General features: G+C 42.6%; 1 protein-coding gene across 12 annotated transcripts in view; it reads right to left on the bottom strand.

The window, feature by feature from the left end:
* Window positions 1–9,216: 9,216 nt before the first annotated feature.
* Window positions 9,217–18,162, bottom strand: part of C11H11orf54 (chromosome 11 C11orf54 homolog) — a 21,995-nt gene continuing 13,049 nt past the window's right edge. For 7 of the 12 annotated variants that reach the window (XM_009423973.4, XM_001141370.5, XM_054662624.2 and 4 more), the window contains 4 exons: window positions 16,913–17,089; window positions 14,827–14,976; window positions 12,434–12,550; window positions 9,217–10,777 (listed from right to left, as the gene is read on the bottom strand). In XM_009423973.4, coding sequence (XP_009422248.1) covers window positions 10,604–10,777; window positions 12,434–12,550; window positions 14,827–14,976; window positions 16,913–17,089 — 618 coding nt within the window. In that variant the 3' untranslated portion in view covers window positions 9,217–10,603. The remainder of the gene's footprint in view (window positions 10,778–12,433; window positions 12,551–14,826; window positions 14,977–16,912; window positions 17,090–18,162) is intronic. The other 5 variants (XM_001141448.5, XM_063784414.1, XM_063784412.1 and 2 more) reach the window with 2 other exon arrangements.

The following is an 18,162-nucleotide window of genomic DNA, read 5'->3' as shown; positions in this document are numbered from 1 at the left end:
GTCTTTCTTGGAGGCATGGGATCCCAGCCAGTAGCATGAGCTGAGCACAGCCTGCCAAGCTGAATGGGTGGAATGAGTCCAGTGTGCCTGAGCAAAGCTCAAGCAAAGGCACTACGAGCCACAGGTTTCCAGCCAGAAAAGTGACACCCCAAAGATCCCGTAACAAAACTCCTGGGCTTAAGCAATCCTCCCACCTGGGCCTTCCAAAGTGCTGGGCCTACTGGCATAAGCCACCATGCCCAGCCCATTGTTTAATTTTCAACTGTTCTGAAAGGGATGCTTTTTGTTTTTCATGCAAAGTTCTATATTTTGTAATTGTGTGGGAAACAGGTTGTTGTGCTAAGTCTTGGTGCTGGCCAAGGCTTATTCCATCTTGGCCAGCACCAGAAGTTCAAATTCATGTTTGTTTGTTTGTGTTTTTGTTTTTTTTTAAAGATGAGGTACATTAGTCAGAGTTTTCTAGAGAGACAGAATAGGATAGATGTATATATGAAGGGGAGTTTATAAAGGAGTATTGACTCACACAATCACAAGGTGAAGTCTCATAATAGGCTGTCTGCAAGCTGAGGAGCAATGAAGTCAGTCTGACTCCCAAAACCTCAAAAGTAGGGAAGCTGATGGTGCATCCTTCAGCCTGTGGCCAAAGGCCCAAGAACCCCTGGAAAACCACTGGTGTAAGTACAAGAGTCCAAAAGCTGAAGAATTTGGAGTCTGATGTTTGAGATCAGGAAGCATCCATCACGGGAGAAAGATAAAGGGTGGAAGACTCAGCAAGTCAGCTTCTCCCACCTTCTTTTGCCTGCTTTTTTTCTAGCTGCACTGGCAGTTGATTGGACGGTGCCCACCCACATTGAGGATGAGTCTGCCTTTCCCAGGCCACTGACTCAAATGTTAATCTCCTTTGGCAACACCCTCACAGACACATTGAGGAACAATACGTTGCATCTTTCAATCCAATCACGTTGACAGTATCAACCATCACACAAGGTCTCACTCTGGTCACCCAGACTGGAGTGCAATGGCAGGATCTCAGCTCGTTGCAGCCTTTGCCTCCTGGGCTCAAGCGATCCTCCAGCCTCAGCCTTCTAAGTAGCTGGGACTACAGGCATGCACTACCACATCTGGCTATTTTTTTGTGTTTTCGGTAGAGACAGTGTTTCTCCATGTTGCCCAGGCTGATCTCGAACTCCTGGGTTCAACAGATCTGCCCACCTCAGCCTCCCAGAGTGCTGGGATTACAGGTGTGAGCCACTGTGCCTGGCCCATGTATTCTTTAGTAAATTTCTCTTATGATATTCAGTTTCCTTTAACATGTTGTTAAAAGAAAAATTTTAGACAAATTAAACGGAGCTTAATTGAACAAAGAACAATTCTTGAATTGGGCAACCCCCAGAACAGAATAGGTCCAGAAGTGACTCCAGTGCTGCCAGATGGTTGGAGAGGATTTAAGGACAGAAAAAGGAAAGTGGCCTACACAAAATGCAAGGGAGGTACAGGAACAGCTGGATTGGTTACAGCTCAGCATTTGCCTTATTTGAAGGTGGTTCGAACAGTTGGCCGCCTGTGAGTGGTTGGAGTATGGCTGCTGTGATTGGTTGAGACTTGGCTACTTGTTACAAGAGTAACAGTCTGTGAACCCAAAATATCTGAGACAGGTCTCAGTCAATTTAGAAAGTTTAATTTGCCAAGGTTAAGGATGCACTGTGACATAGCCTCAGGAGGTCCTGACAACATGTGCCCAGGATGATCAGAGCACACGTTGGTTTTATACATTTTAGGGAGACATGAGACATCAATTAATCTGTGTAAGATACACATTGGTTCCTTCAGATAAGGCAGGACAACTCTATGTGGGGACTTCCAGGTTAGAAGTAGATAAGAGATAAAAGGAAAAGGTTGCATTCTTTTGAGTCCTTGATCAGCCTTCCACTGAATACACAATTTAGTCTGGCTCAGTGACTGTGCATATTGTTTTTACATAAACAATAGGGCAGAGAAAACAATCAGATATGCATTTGTCTCAGGTGAGCCTCAGAGGGATGACTTTGAGTTCTGTCTGTCCTTTGTCCACAAGGTATTGTGGACAATTGTGAGGGAGGTATATAGCTTCTTCTCTTTGTAGCTGTCTTATTTAGGAATAAAATGGGAGGCAGGTGTCTGACATAGTTCCCAGCTTGACTTTTCTTTTGGCTTAGTGATTTTGGGGTTCCAAGATTTATTTTCCTTTCACAAGTCCATTTACACATCCAGTTAGATTACATTTCACTAGGTATGGAGAAACTTTTAGGCCAAACTTAAAATATGTAAGGAGGCAGCTTTTAGGCTAAACTTAATTTAACAGTGTACAGTACAATATAGGGCAATACTGGCTGGGTGCAGTGGCTCACGCCTGTATTCCAAGCACTTTGGGAGGCTGAGGCAGGCGGATTACCTGAGGTCAGGAGTTCGAGACCAGCCTGGCCAACATGGCAAAACCCCGTCTCCACTAAAAATACAAAAATTAGCTGGGCCTGGTGGTGTATGCCTGTAGTCCCAGCTACTCCAGAGGCCAAGACAGGAGGATCACTTGAACCTGGGAGGCGGAGATTGCAGTGAGCCAGAATTGCACCATTGCACTCCAGCCTGGGCAATGGAGTAAGACTCCATCTCAAAAGACAAAAAACAAACAAAAAACAATATAGGGCAATACTGATAGGATTTATTCTATTTTATTTCAATTATTTTTTCACCTGAGTTGGGGCTTAGAAAACGAAATTGTAAAATATAGCACTTTGGCATGATGAATGTTTTGAATTAAGGAATATTAAAAGGTCTCAGAAATAAGCCTCAGAACCAAGGGATCTCTCTGACCTTCCTCAGCTTCCCCATCTCTCTGATCTTCTTCCTTTCCTGAAGCATCTGGAAGGACTCTGGAACTTCCTTTTGTGAGCAGGGAAGCTTCTTTCCAAAAAAAAAAAAAAAAAAGCAGTGAATCCCCTCTCTAGGAATCTCATCAAATAACCAGAAAAGGTTAACCACCAAAAAGATGACACTGGGAGTTGTCACCATGTCCAGGCAGGCTTTTTTTTTTTTTTTTTTTTTTGAGACAGAGTCTCACTCTGTCACCCAGGCTGGAGTGCAGTGGCATGATCTCAGCTCACTGCAACTTCTGCCTCCCACATTCAAGTGATTCTTCTGCCTCAGCCTCTGGAGTAGCTGAAATTACAGGTGCCTGCCACCATGCCTGGTTAATTTTTGTATTTTTAGTAAAGATGGGGTTTCTCCATGTTGGCCAGGCTGGTCTCAAACTCCTGACCTCAGGTGATCCACCCGCCTCGGCCTCCCAAAGTGCTGGAATTACAGGCATGAGCCACCGTGCCCGATCTGGATTTTTCATTTATTCTTGTGAGTGCAGCTCCACGAGGATTACCTGGGAGACATTATCTATGTAAGATAACCTTTGCTCACAGTAAAGTTCTGCCCCTCATCTTCCTGCCACCTCCCCCAGAGTTCAAAATAACTTTCTTCCAGGCCATTGTTCTTGGAGCTCATTCATTTTCCCTAAAAATCTTTTACTCCTATACCCCCGTGCCCACCATCTCCCCTTCCTCTATGAAGAAGGGTATATAAACATCTGGACCTCATTGGATTATTGAGTAATCATTCTCCTGAGGTTCCCTCATGCTTATGCACATTAAATAAAGTTTGTATGCCGTTTTCTCCTGTTAGTCTGCTTTTTATCAGTTTATTTTCAATGAGCCTTCAGAAAGAGTGAAAGGGAAGCTTGGTCTTCTCCTCTATGCATGTCAGTGTCCCCACTAGACCAAGCTCTTCCAGGTCAGGGACTATGTCTTATTCATCTTTGTATTCCTAGTACCTGGCACAGTATGTACCAGTACAATATGTACCATATATACCAGTAGAGTACATACTACTATATACTAATACCACTACAGCATGTACCAGAGCACCTAGTATAGTATGTAATAGTAAATTGCTACTGAATGAAAGATTAGGCCACACAGAGGCTTTACAGGTAAACTAAAAGGAAGCTGAGCTTTAAAACCGAAAGCAAATGGAAATCTGCATTTTGGTGTTATATCAGTCTGTTCTCGCATGCTGTAAAGACATACCTGAGACAGGGTAATTTATAAAAAAGAGAGGTTTAATGGGCTCATGATTCTGCAGGTTATACAGGCTTCTGCTTCTGGGGAGGCCTCAGGAAACTTACAATCATGGGGCAAAGGCAAAGGGAAGCAGGCAGGATGGGAACAGTGGCTCATGTCTGTACCCAGAATTTTGGGAGGCTGAAGTGGGAGGAGCACTTGAGTCCAGGAGTTCGAGACCAGGCTGGGCAATGTGATGAAACCCTGCCTCTAAAATAAAAAAATAAAATAAAATAAAATAAAAATTAGCTGGGTGTGGCATGTGCCTGTAGTCCCAGCTACTCTGGAGGCTAAGGTGGGAGGATGGTTTGAGCCTGGGAGGCAGAGGTTGCAGTGAGCTGAGATCATGCCATTGCACTCTAGCCTGGGTAACAGAGCCATACCCTGTCTCAAAAAAAAAAAAAAAAGAAAAGAAAAGAAAGAAAAAAAAAATTTTTTTTTTTTTTAAGACGGAGTCTCACTCTGTCGCCCAGGCTGGAGTGCAGTGGCGCGATCTCGGCTCACTGCAAGCTCCGCCTCCCAGGTTCACACCAGTCTCCTGCCTTAGCCTCCCTAGTAGCTGGGACTACAGGTGCCCACCACCACGCCTGGCTAATTTTTTGTATTTTTAGTAGAGATGGGGTTTCACCATGTTAGCCAGGATGGTCTCGATCTCCTGACTTCGTGATCTTCCCACCTCGGCCTCCCAAAGTGCTGGGATTCCAGGCATGAGCCACTGCAAAGGGGAGGCAGGCACATCTTCACATGGCCAGCAGGTGACAAAGAGAGGGTGAAGTGGGAGGCGCTTTCAAACAAGCAGATCTTGGGAGAACTCTATCACAAGGTAGCACCAGGGGGATAGTGCTAAACCATTAGAAACCACACCCATGATCCAATCACCTCCCACAAAGCCCCACCCCCAAGCCTGGGGATTACAGTTCAACCTGAGACTTAGGTGGGGACACAGAGCCAAACCATATCAGGTATTTACTGTAGTGACAAATATTAGGGTGCCAATGCAACTAATATCAAGTGTTAGTCTAAATTTGAAGAAGTTAATCCTCGTTGTGGTTAATATGAGTCAGAAAAACAGCCTATCAGAGAAATGAGGCTAAAGGTAGGAGTTCTAGGAAGAGTAATCATAGATTTAGCCAATGAATATACCAGATTTTCTGTGGAAAATTCAGTTTTTAATATTTCATTATTTTAGTCACATAATTGCCCTGTCAGATTGTGTTCTGTTATCTGGAAGACCAAAATGGATGCTCCTTTATCAACTAAGAAGAACCCTAAAGTTAAGAAAACGAAAGTTACCTATGGGTGGAGGGTTCAGGGCTTGGTTGGCATGGGAACTTCGCAAATTCCTGAGGCTACAAGAAAAAACACAATCTTGCTAAATTTGATAAAAATAGGAGCTATTGGGAAAATTGTCAGAACCTTACCAAACCTGATTTACAATCCAAACCACTATAGCTCTGATTGGACAAAGGACCAGCCTTACAAAAATTCTTTCCTGATAAGCAACCGAAGACCTCGAGCCAGTGTCAGCCAGTTTATAGAGACTGCATGCAAACTTTGTGTCCAATAGTTCACCTTTTGACATGAAGAGCCAAGTTCCACCTTATTTTAATGTTAAAACCTTACCCCAAAGTGAACGTGGGATTTGTGTTACATATGTTTATCCATTGCACGTTGTGTTCAACTTCCCTCATAGATATGTATAACTTTTCTCCCAAAACTGCTGAATATGTTTTACTCTATTGTGTGATACAGGCCCTGTGAGGCATAAAAACCAATCTGCTCTTTTCCCTCTGGGAAGAGAGCACTTTTAGCATAAGCTGGAGACTGTCTCTTCCCGCTGTGCAAACTGAAATCACAATATAGCTCTCCTTTCTACTATTTAGCCATCCTGGTGGTCTTTTGGATGACATATTCTTCTTCTTTAAAGGAACATGGTCTGACTCTGTTGCCGAGGATGGACTGAGGTGGTGCCATCTGGATTCACTATAGCTTCAGCCTCCAGGTCTCAAGTGATCCTCCTGCCTCAGCCTCCCAAGTAGCTGGGACTACAGGTATGTGCCACCATGCCCAGCTAATTTTTTAGTTTTTGTAGAGATGGGGTCTCACTATGTTGCCCAGGCTGGTCTCAAACTCCTGGGCTCAAGCAATCCTCCCACCTCAGCCTTCCAAAATGCTGGGATTACAGGCATGAGCCATTGCACCTGGTTGGATGACAATTCTTTAGGTTTATCTGTGTTCTTATTTTAGGTTTGGAAAGATGGTATGACACTGTGATGTATAATAAGATATGCAGTATGTATAGATAGTCTTAGTCCCAGTATTCTGGCACACAGCTCCTAAAACCCTGGGAATCTCCAAAGTGATAAATGGTTTTTTGTATGCTAATGAAATGACAGTGATAAGTGGGTTTCTGCATGCCAGAAGCTCCTGGATAGCTTCAGGATAGGGGCTCCTTGCCCAGGAACTAACCACGTGATTAAAGAATTATGGCTTTCAGCCCCAACACCAACCTTGAAGGAGAGGAAAGGCTGAAGGTTGAACTTATCACCAATGACCAATAATTTAATCAATTCTGCCTACATAAGGAAGCCTCTATAAAATCCCAAAAGAAAGGCAGAGGCGGGTGGATCACTTGAGCCCAGGAGTTCAAGACAAGCCCGGGTAACATGATGAGACCCCGTCTCTACAAAAAATACAAAAATTGGCTGGGCGTCATGGTGCACACCTGTTAGTCCCAGTTACTCAGGAGGCGGAGAGGGGAGGATTGCGTGAGCCTGGGAGGCAGAGGTTTCAGTGAGCAGAGATCATGCCACTGCACTCCAGCCTGGGTGACAGAGTGAGAACCTGTCTCAAAAACAAAAACAAAGCCAAAGTCCAAAAGAAAAGGGTTTGGATAGCTTCCAAATTGCTGAACAGGCGGACATGCCTAGAAGGTGGGGCACCCAGAAATGGTGTGGAAGCTCTGGACTTCTGCTGGCCTTTCCATATGCATCTCTTCCATCTGGCTGTTCATCTGTATACTTTATTATATCCTTTATTAATAAACTGGAAAATATAAGTAAAGTGTTTCCCTGGGTTCAGTGATCTGCTCTAAGCAAATTAATCAAACCTGAAGAGGTAGGCATAGAGACCCCGATTTACAGTGGGTTGGTCAGAAGTACAGGTCACAACCTGAAGCTTGTGATTGGCATCGGAAGTGGGAGGCACTCTTGGAGGATTGAACCATTAAACTGTGGGATCTGACGCTATCTCCAAGTAAATAGTGTTAGAATTGAATTAAATTATAGGACCCCCAGCTGATGTCTGCTGGAGAATTGCTTGGTGTGTGGGAAAAACCCCCATGCATCTGGTCACAGAAGCTTTCTGTGTTATACTGAGTGAATGTAAGAGTAAGAAGAGCACTTTGGGCGAGGTGCAGTGCCTCATGCCTGTAATCCCAGCAATTTGAGAGGCTGAGACGGGCAGATCACTTGAGGCCAGGAGTTCGAGAACAGCCTGGCCAACATGGCGAAACCGTCTCTATAAAGAAAGAAAACTAAGAAAAAATTTAAAAAGAAAAGCATTTTGATTTTTTCCCCCATCTCTATTAGATGGTGTGAATGTACCTGGTCTCCAAGCTTTTTGAATTGTGTCTATCAGCAATACAATTTTGAACTGAAATCCCTAACATAAGAAATGTACACAAAACCACAGAAACTTAAAAGGACGAAATAAAATATATAAATAGATGTTCTAATATTCCCACACCCCTTGGAAGGTCATGTGTACCTGCTGTCCATGCACCCCATTTTGGAGGACACTAATGGAAGAGTAAAGGCAGTGTTTGTATCTGTAGTGTGAAGAGGCCCAGGACTGCTTCAGATGATCTCTACACCTGGAATCTGACCTGAAATAAGCTCTGATCTGAAATCAGATCTGAAATCTGTAATTAAGAATCTGACTTAATTTATGTTTGACTGCTGGTGGCTTTTAAGCCTTATCCCACCCCTCGTCCCCTTATGCCCTACACCTCTGGCAAGCTAAGAAAGCCTGGGTGCTCGCCAGACATGGTGGCCCATGCCTGTAATCCCAGCACTTTGGGAGGCCGAGGCAGGAAGATGACTTGAGCCCAGCCTGGGCAACATAGTGAGACACCATCTCTTTAAAAAAATAAAGCAAGCAAGCCTGGGTGTTTCCTTCTTTGATACCAGTGGGAAATTCAAACCACATGCAAGAAACATCACTCTGGCCCTACTCCCTAACCACCAAAAAACTCCAAGTCAGTCTCCTTCCCTGTTGTCAAATCCTGCTTAGGAGCTGCCCTGCTTTCCCCAGAAAGCTTCATTATGTGAGTAACAACCCTTTCATACTCTGTTGGTGTGTGTGTGGCTTCATCAGTCATTTTTGCTTTCTTTTTGAGACAGGGTCTCACTGTGTTGCCCAGGCTACAGTGCAATGGTACAATCATAGCTCACTGTAGCCTCCAACTTCTGGGCTCAAGTGATTCTCGTGCCTCAGCCTCCTGAGCAGCTGGGACAACAGGTGTGCACAATCATGCCCAGATAATTAAAAAATTATTTTTCTTTTTTTGCAGAGATGGGAGTCTCTCTATGGTGCCCAGGCTGGCCTTGAACTCCTGGCCTCAAGTGATCCTCCTGCCTTGGTCTCCCTAAGTACTAGGATTACAAGGCGTGAGCCACTGAACTTGGCTATCAGTCTGGACATCTGAACCAAATTTTGAGTGTGGAATGCATCCTGTCTCAGTGCGGGATGGCCACAAAAAAATAGCATCCTCCTTTACCGTCCATCTACTCCTTTCTTTTCATAGCATTTAATACCACCTGACATATTATATATTTATTGTTTGTCTTCCCCACTAGACAGATCCCCAGCTTTAGTAAAGTGTTTGGTATAATCATCCGAGTGGCTACTTTGCTAGCAGTTAAAGGCACTAGTGCTACAGTCGTGAACAAGGCCCTTGCCCACATGAAGTGTACACTCCAGAGAGAAGGGTAGGTGTTCAATACATATTTGTTAAATGAAAGACTATTAATATTATTTTGTCTGGAGGTAAGATATTACAAACATATCATAAATTAAATTTTTTATTCTTTTTTTGCATCAAAATAGTGCTTAAAATAGGAATTTATACTCACAAGACATAGCTAACATCCAAAGTAGACAATTAAAAATATTATTTGAAAATTATGTACTTAGTACTGAAGACTTCCTAAATTTGCACATTAGCTAGATTGCCATTAGCACCATTAGAGAGTTGATCTTTGGCTAATGATTATTCAGGAAAATTTCAACCATTACAATCAGTGAGTATAATTTTATATTTCAGCAACGATAGTGGTCATGTTCAGCAACAGCTTCACTTACAAATTAAAGTAAGCTCACTTCAATGTTGCACTCTGATGCTGTTTTTTTACCCCTTCTCTTGCAAATAACCAGTGAAATAAAAATTGCTTCTAACTGGCAATCGAAACAAGGGAGGAATTATGGCTAGCCAACTAGTTGCTAATGTTTGTGTTTTTTTTATTTAAGAAACATTTTAAATAATAGAGGTGGGGTCTCACCATGGTGCCCAGGCTGGTCTTAAACTCCTAGGCTCAGGCAATCCTCCCACTCGGCCTCCCAACATGCTGGGATCACAGGCTTCAGCCACCATGCCCGGACTGCTAATGTTTGTGAAAGGCAAATTGTAAACTTCTATGGTTTAACTTCACCAGAAGGGTAAAGGGCTCCCCACCTGCCACCTTGTTCTATAAAAAAGGTATACTCTGATTACTAGAATGGATTTTTAAAATTCAATTCAAAGATTCAATAACTATCAACATTTCTAAACACTGATTTTTCTTTTTCTCTTTTTCAAATGTTTTTTAATATCCTGCAGGTAATAACACTGATTTTTCTAATACTTAGAAACATCTACCTAGCAGTTGTGATACTAATTTGCAAAATGTAATAATGTTATACAAATATACTACTAAATACATAGTAGAAATAATTGCATGATTCCTGATATTTATATTCAAGGTATAAACATGACTGATTTTGCTGACACTATAGAATAAAAAAAATAAAGCTGCTATGTAAAAAATTAAAGAATATCTCAATTAGATATTTTTGTTCCCAATCTCTTTCAGACAGATCTATGAAATAATATAGAATATACTATCAATATATTCTTTCATATGAAGTGAAAAAAATGGGATTTAAGTAGTGAGGTAATTTCTATTTTTTACTTTTTTAAAAAAATAGACAGGGTCTTGCTATGTTGCCCAAGCTGGTCTCAAACTCCTGGGCTCCAGTGTGCTTCCTGCCTCAGCCTCCCAAAGTGCTGGGATTATAGGCATGAGCCATTGTGCCTGGCCTGTGGGATCATTTCTATTGGTTTTATATCAGTATTAATTAATAAGTCAATCAATTAATTAACCTTAATTATTTCTTTTTCTAAATAAGTATCAGCTGATTTAATCTCGCCCAATTGAATGAGTCTCTTTTGGTTGATCAATGCGATAGAGAAACTCTGCAGGTAAGAAGTATCCAAGATATTCCACTATATCTGGAGTAGTGTCATAATGGTAGTGTCCACCTTCTCCATGACGACTAAAAAAATGAGTGTGCTCCAGTCGCAAATCAAACCCCTAAGACAACAGACAAACAATATGTTAGTACTCAAATTATTGATTAGAGTTTAAGGGGGAGGGATAACTTTTTACGTTGCAATAGTTTTTATTTTTTAAATAGGTAATACATTCACATGTTCTAAATTCAAAGGGGGCAAAACGATGTATTCAGTAAAATGTATCTTCTTCTCTCTTGCCCTCACCACTCGCTCCCCTTCCTAGCAGGTAACCAATGTACGCAGTTTCTTGTATATCCTTCCATAAATACTTACTTTTATTTTTACTCAAATGTAGTATTTTGTACACACTTTTCTGCATGTAACTTTTTTTCATGTAACAATATAGTTTTGAGATCTTTGTATATGAAATCATAAAAGAGCTTCCTCATTCTTTTATACCTGCATGGTATTCTATTGCGTATGTAACTTCTCAACTGACACTGGCATTATTTCTAATTCTTTTGCTACTACAACAATACTGTAATAATAACCTTTTAACTAGTAATTTTACACAATTATGCATATATTTAAGTATAATATCCTAGGCATGTAATCACTGGATCAAGATATGACCAGGGTAGGCGGAGTAGCTCATGCCTGTAATCCCACCACTTTGGGAGGCTGAGGCGGGCGGATCACTTGAGGTCAGGAGCTCGAGACCAGCCTGGTCAACATGGCGAAACCCTGTCTCTACCGAAAATACAAAAATTAGCCGGGTGTGGTGGTGAGTACCGGTAATCCCAGCTACTCAGGAGGGTGAGGCAGGAGAACCACATGAACCCAGGAGGCGGAGGTTGCAGTGAGCCGAGATCGCATCACTGCACTCCAGCCTGGGCAACAGAGCGAGACTCTGTCACAAAAAATAAAAAAAAGAAAAGATATGACCAATATTTTAGTAGGTATTTGCTTTGAATTGGTCTGTAATATTTTTTCTAGCGTATAGTATTATAATATAATGAACACCAAACAAGATAACAGGAGACCTGAATCCTAGTTGTGACTCTACTATTTGTTTTTTTTGAGATGGGGATTATACTGTTACCCAGGCTGGTCTCAAACTTCTGGGTTCAAGTCAGCCTCCTCAGTAGCTAAGAATACTGGAGCATGTGACCATGCCCAGCTACACCTGCTATTTAATAAAATAATTTTGGGTGTTATTTAAAATGCTTGTGCCTTCATTTTCTCAAAGGTAAAATCTGCTCTGCCTAACTCATAGGATGGTGAAGAGCTCCCTTATCTTCCAAAATAATTCTAGAGGCTACCCTCATTCTTAAATAACAACAACACATGGCCGGGCGTGGTGGCTCATGCTTGTAATCCCAACACTTTGGGAGGCAGAGGTGGGTGGATCACCTGAGGTCAGTGGTTTGAGACCAGCCTGACCAACGTGGTGAAACCCCGTCTACTAAATATACAAAAATTAGCCAGGCATGGTGGCAGATGCCTATAATCCCAGCTACCCGGGAGGCTGAGGCAGGAGAATCGCTTGAACCCAGGAGGCAGAGGTTGCAGTAAGCTGAGATCCTGCCATTGCACTCTAGCCTGGGCAACAAGAGTGAAACTCTGTCTCAAAACAACAACAACAACAAACACAAAAGTGCCTAGTTCTTAAAGATTATCCTAAAAATCAAGCATTATCATTGTAGTATAATATAAAAAACAGACACAGACTTACTGGGTCTCTGGAGACAAAAACTGGTAGACAAACCAAAGGAGCTTTCATTTCATAAAAATGCAACCATTTATTCACTTCTTCATCAGAGTTCAAGGGGCAGGAAGAAAATTCTGCAGGCTACAACAAAAGATAATTACATAGGTAAACATACTGAATATTACTAAGAATTAAAAATTTTAAAAATATATTTTACTTATTATTATTGTTTAATTATACTTGAAGTTCTGGGTTACATGTGCAGAACATGCAGTTTTGGTTATATAGGTATACACGTACCCTGGTGGTTTGCTGCACCCATCAACCTGTCACCTACATTAGGTATTTCTCCTAATGCTATCCCTCCCCTAGTCCCCCACTCCCCGAAAGGCCCCGGTGTGTGATGTTCCCCTCCCTGTGTCCATGTGTTCCCATTGTTCAACTCCCACTTATGAGTGAGAACATGGGGTGTTTGGTTTTCTGATCTTGTGATAGTTTGCTGAGAATGATGGTTTCCACCTTCATCCATGTCCCTGAAAAGGACATAAATTCATCCTTTTTTATGGCTGCATAGTATTTCATGGTGTATATGTACCACATTTTCTTAATCCAGTCATTTGAGTTGGTTCCAAGTCTTTGCTATTGTGAATAGTGCTGCAATAAACATATGTGTGCGTGTATCTTTATCATAGAATGATTTATAATCCTTTGGGTATATGCCCAGTAATGGGATTGCCGGGTCAAATGGTATTTCCAGTTCTAGATCCTTGAGGAATCACCACACTGACTTCCACAATGGTTGAACTAATTTACACTCCCACCAACAGTGTAAAAGCATTCCTATTTTTCCACAACCTCTCCAGCATCTGTTGTTTCCTGACAGGGTCTGGCTCTGTCACCCAGGCTGGAGTGCAGTGGGATGATCACGGTGGGCCTGGAAAAAGCACCACAAGTTTCCACTCTGGTGTGTGGGATTGGCAGCTGGGCCCCCAGCCTTCAGGCCTTCCCTGGCCTGAAAGTGGGGCCTCACCGGAAACCCGCCCCCTTCTGCCCCGGAACCTGTCTGCCTCCTGCTGCCGATCACGGAATCCAGGCTGTAGGTGCCAAGGGGTGCCTGAAGGCCAGTGCGGAGCTGCTCTCAGCCGCCGCTCAGCTTCCCTTCTATGCTCGTGTCAGCGCCCCAAATCCAGAAGGGGCCGGGACTGCAGGGGGCTGGTGTGTCAGCAGTGCCCTGAGCGTGTGCACACCTGGCTGGGCTGCGACAGCGACCGGGCTCTGCCTGACTTTGCTCCTGGATCGGAGCAGGCGCCGACAGCAGGGAGAAGCCAGGCAGTGGGAGCAGGCATTTCCAAGCCTGTAAGAGCAGTGGGGGCCTTCCCAGACCCCCAAGAACGCAGGAATGCCTGGGTCCGCAGCCACGGTTTGGGCAGCTGCAGCTGTGTGGAGAAGGCAGGGCTCCTGCCTGCTCCGTGGAGCGGGAGACCCAGGTCTGCAGCCGCGGGTTTGAGCTGCTGCAGCTGCGCCTGGGCAGTTGGGGCTCTCGCCTGTTCCCACTGGGAGAGCACAGGGATGCCAGGGACCACAGCCATGGCTTGGGCGATTGCAGCGGCACCAACGGAGCTCCAGCGCCAACTCGGAAGGGGCAGGACTCCCACCTGTCTTCAGCTCCCACCCGCTCCATAGAGTGTGTAGCCTCAGCTGTGCCTCCCTGCTGCAGCCGCTCCAGAGAGCCTGCCGCTGCCATCATCACTATGTTGACCAGGCTGGTTTTGAATTCCTGGCCTCCAGCGGTCCTCCCACCTGGGCCTCCCAAAGTGCTGGGATTACAGGCATGAGTCACTCTGCAGGCCTTGAATTTATCTTGATCTTAAAAACAAACATATCCAAAATAAAGTTCTAATATACTAACATGGACAAAGATAATATCTTACAATCTGATTTATAAAATTATCATTTAAATTTTAAAGTAATACAATCATAATAAAAAGGATTTGTTTAGAGTGTCTTCAAATGTAGAATTCCGAACACATACTTTACAATCCTAAGATCTGGCCCGGTGCAGCATCTCACGTCTGTAATCTCAGCACTTTGGGAGGCTGAGACGGGTGGATCAGCTGAGGTCAGGAGTTCGACACCAGTCTGGCCAATGTGGCAAAACCTTGTCTCTACTAAAACTACAAAATGAGCCGGTTGTGATGCTGCATGCCTATAATCCCAGCTACTCAGTAGGCTGAGGCAGGAGAATCCCTTGAATTCGGGAGATGGAGGTTGCAGTGAGCCAAGATTGTGCCACTACACTCCAGCATGGGCAACAGAGCAAGGATCCGTTTAAACAAACAAACAAAAAAATCCTAAGATCTTAAGTATGTGCACACACACAAACTCCTTCATGCATGTATGCACACATGGGCTCTTACCATAATGTGAGACTTCACTTTTCCCTTCTGAATTATGAAAGTACCTCCCATTCCTATAGGCTTATTTCCATAATGTTTTTCCAGGGTCTGTCTCATACAAGTCACAAAGTTAAGTGGTCCAGTTCTTCTTTTGGCTTTCACCTCAATTACCTATAGAGGACATAAAGATGCATACCATTGACTATGCTGCAAAATAACTACTGAAATAAAACATTATATAATTTAATTCTATCAAGCAAATATTCTGTTCTTTGCTTAGAGCCCCCAGATCTGAGTTGAGATGTTGCAATCCCGTGAATTTTGATCAATCATATATATATGTATACACACACACACACACACACACACATCAGTTACATGTAATTTACTAGTAAGTCTTAAGCATGCTTTCTTGAACTGAGAAACTGAGAAAGACAAGTTTCTCAGTGCAGAGAGTCTAGAGACTCTTAACATACGTGTCGAGGCAGTCAAAGATTGAGAATTACCTTTGGTAATTCTTTGGTTAAAGGAATTAACCTTTGGTAAGTGGGGATGAGGAGAAAATGATTACATTTTCTCACTTCGCTTAAAATTCTGTATTATCTCCACAACTTGGACGTTAAGTATTTTCACTTCTCAATCTCTTATCTCAAAGTAGCTGAAGAGGCTATCTCTACTTCCAAAACTGGAGAGTCTTCACAAAAGCTAACACTGAAATCATATTTTTGCGTACTAATAGGAAGTAAATATCAAGTAAGGCATTGGTTTTCCTTACTTTCTTCTTGCTGTAAGTTTTTGCTACCACCATTTCTATCTAGAGCAATGTGTGATTCATCAGAAAGAAGCAAATAACCTATTTACTACCTGTAAGTAGGCATTATTTATTTTAGCTGTATGGTTCATGTAGATGACAAACTCACTCCCCAAATTAATATTCTATTACCTTTTAGTTCTCAGAAAAAGGTCTTGCTTACTAAGTAGTCTTTTTTTTTTTTTTTTTTTTTAAGACAGGTCTTGCTGTCACCCAGGTAGGAGTGCAGTGGTGTGATCATAGCTCGTTGCAGCCTCAAACACCTGGGCACAAGGGATCCTCCTGCATCAGCCTCCTGAGTAGCTAGGACTATAGGCATGTACCACCACACCTGGCTAATTAAAAAAAAAAAAATTTTTTTTTTTTTTTTGAGACAGGGTCTTGCCATGTTGCCCAGGCTGGTCTGAAACTGCCAACCTTAAGTGATCCTCCAGCTTTGGCCTCTCAAAGGACTGGAATTATAGGCATGAGCCATTGTGCCAGCCATACTATTCTTTTTTTTTTTTTTTTTTTGGAGACAGAGTCTTGGTTTGTTGCCCAGGCTGGAGTGCAATGGTGTAATCTTGGCTCACTGCAACCTCTGTCTCCCAGGTTCAAGCAATTCTCCTGCCTCAGCCTCCCAAGTAGCTGGGACTACAGGCATGTGCCACCTTCCCTGTCTAATTTTTGTATTTTTAGTAGAGACGAGGTTTCGCTATGTTGGCCAGACTGGTCTCAAATGCTTGACCTCAGGTGATCTACCCACCTTGGCCTCCCAAAATGCTTGGGAATACAGGCGTGAGCCACCGCGTCTGGCCTCCAGCCATATTATTCTTAACCTTAAAGATGACTTTTGCTCTCTGCCTGTCATACTCTCTGAACCTTTCATTACTGGGTTATTTAAAGAGCTTTGACTTAGGAAGCTCTAATTTTCTTTTTTTTTTTTTTTTTTGAGACAGAGTCTCACTCAGTGGCCCAGACTGGAGGGTAGTAGCATGATCTTGGCTCACTGCAACCTCTGCCTTCCAAGTCTGAGCGATTCTCTCACCTTAGCCCCCCGAGTAGCTGGGATTACAGGCACACACCACCACACCCTGCTAATTTTTGTATTTTTTGGTACAGATGGGGTTTCACCATGTTGACCAGGCTGGTCTTGAACTCCTGACCTCAAGTTGACCTCAAGTTATCCACCCAGCTTGGCCTCCCAAAGTGGGAAACTAATTTTCTTAGCAAAACCATATTTATGGCAGTAAAAGTTCACATTTTTAGCTTTCTGAGAACATTTAGGGAATATTGTATTTTTATGGACACAATCACCTTGCCAGGTTGGCCTTCACTGGCAAAAAGATTAGCCAGTAATGCACACTGAAAATCATGACATTTCTCACTGTATTTCTCCAGTAGGCACCCTCCATCTGCAGGGTTCACATGGGCAAAGTAACTTCCATTTACAGGAGGCTTGTGTTCACTTTCTGTCTGAATAACTGGCATAAACTGAAAAGAAAGTGAGGCAATTAGTCAATCTTTGTATCTCTGCAAAGAGAATATCTTGAATAATATTACAAAACATTTAATCCTTTTAAGACATTTTAGTTTAAGTCCTAATAAGAGAACATAAAATACATAATATTTAATTTTAGACATAAAAAACTTGGAAAACATTTATAGGCCGGGCGCTGTGGCTCATGCCTGTAATCCCAGCACTTTGGGAGGCCAAGGGGGGCGGATCACGAGGTCAAGAGAAGAGATCAAGACCATCCTGGCCAACATGGTGAAACCCTGTCTCTACTAAAAATACAAAAATTAGCTGGGCGTGGTGGCACACACTGGTAGTCCCAGCTACTCAAGAGGCTGAGGCAAGAGAATTGCTTGAACCTGGGAGGTGGAGGTTGCAGTGAGCCAAGATCGCGCCACTGCACTCCAGCATGGCGACAGAGCGAGACTCCGTCTCAAAAAAAAAAAAAAAAAAAAAAAAAGATATTTATTGGATTTCTTACAGTGTATCTATAACTTGCGTTAAATATCTTATTTTAAATTTTTAACCTTTTTTCCTAACTTGAACACTAGGCAAATTGTACTAATGTTTCTGCAAAGAACTTGTATGACTACTATTCATATCTGAAGAGGTTATGAGAGAATGAGCAGACTGAAGTCTTGTATTCATGAGATTCAAAGAAACAGTAATATTTTCATATGGTAATAATATATACTAGTAATAACTATTAATTTTCATAAATAACCATCATACTATTGTGATAGTTTCCTACTATTTGGTCTGGAAGAAGGAGTTGACTAGATCACTAATATTCCATTCATCTTCTAATCCAAAGCTGCCTGCATACCCAAAGCAAAGATTTATAGAGAAGCTCGGAATCCCGTAAGAATACAAATATTTTATAATCCAGAACCTTCAACAGAATACCATAGAACCCTGCATTTATCTAAGGCTGAACCTATGACCTAAGAAAATCTAAAACTACAAGTTAGTACTCCATTACAGTTAGTCCAGTTGGAGTGTGTGCTATAGCAGAAATCTACGTCAAGTAGTATCAAACCTGCAGAGAGAT

The sequence above is a fragment of the Pan troglodytes genome, chromosome 9 (genome assembly GCF_028858775.2).
Source record: "Pan troglodytes isolate AG18354 chromosome 9, NHGRI_mPanTro3-v2.0_pri, whole genome shotgun sequence".
Lineage (NCBI taxonomy): Eukaryota > Metazoa > Chordata > Mammalia > Primates > Hominidae > Pan > Pan troglodytes.
This window is presented reverse-complemented; position numbering and strand designations above follow the sequence as displayed.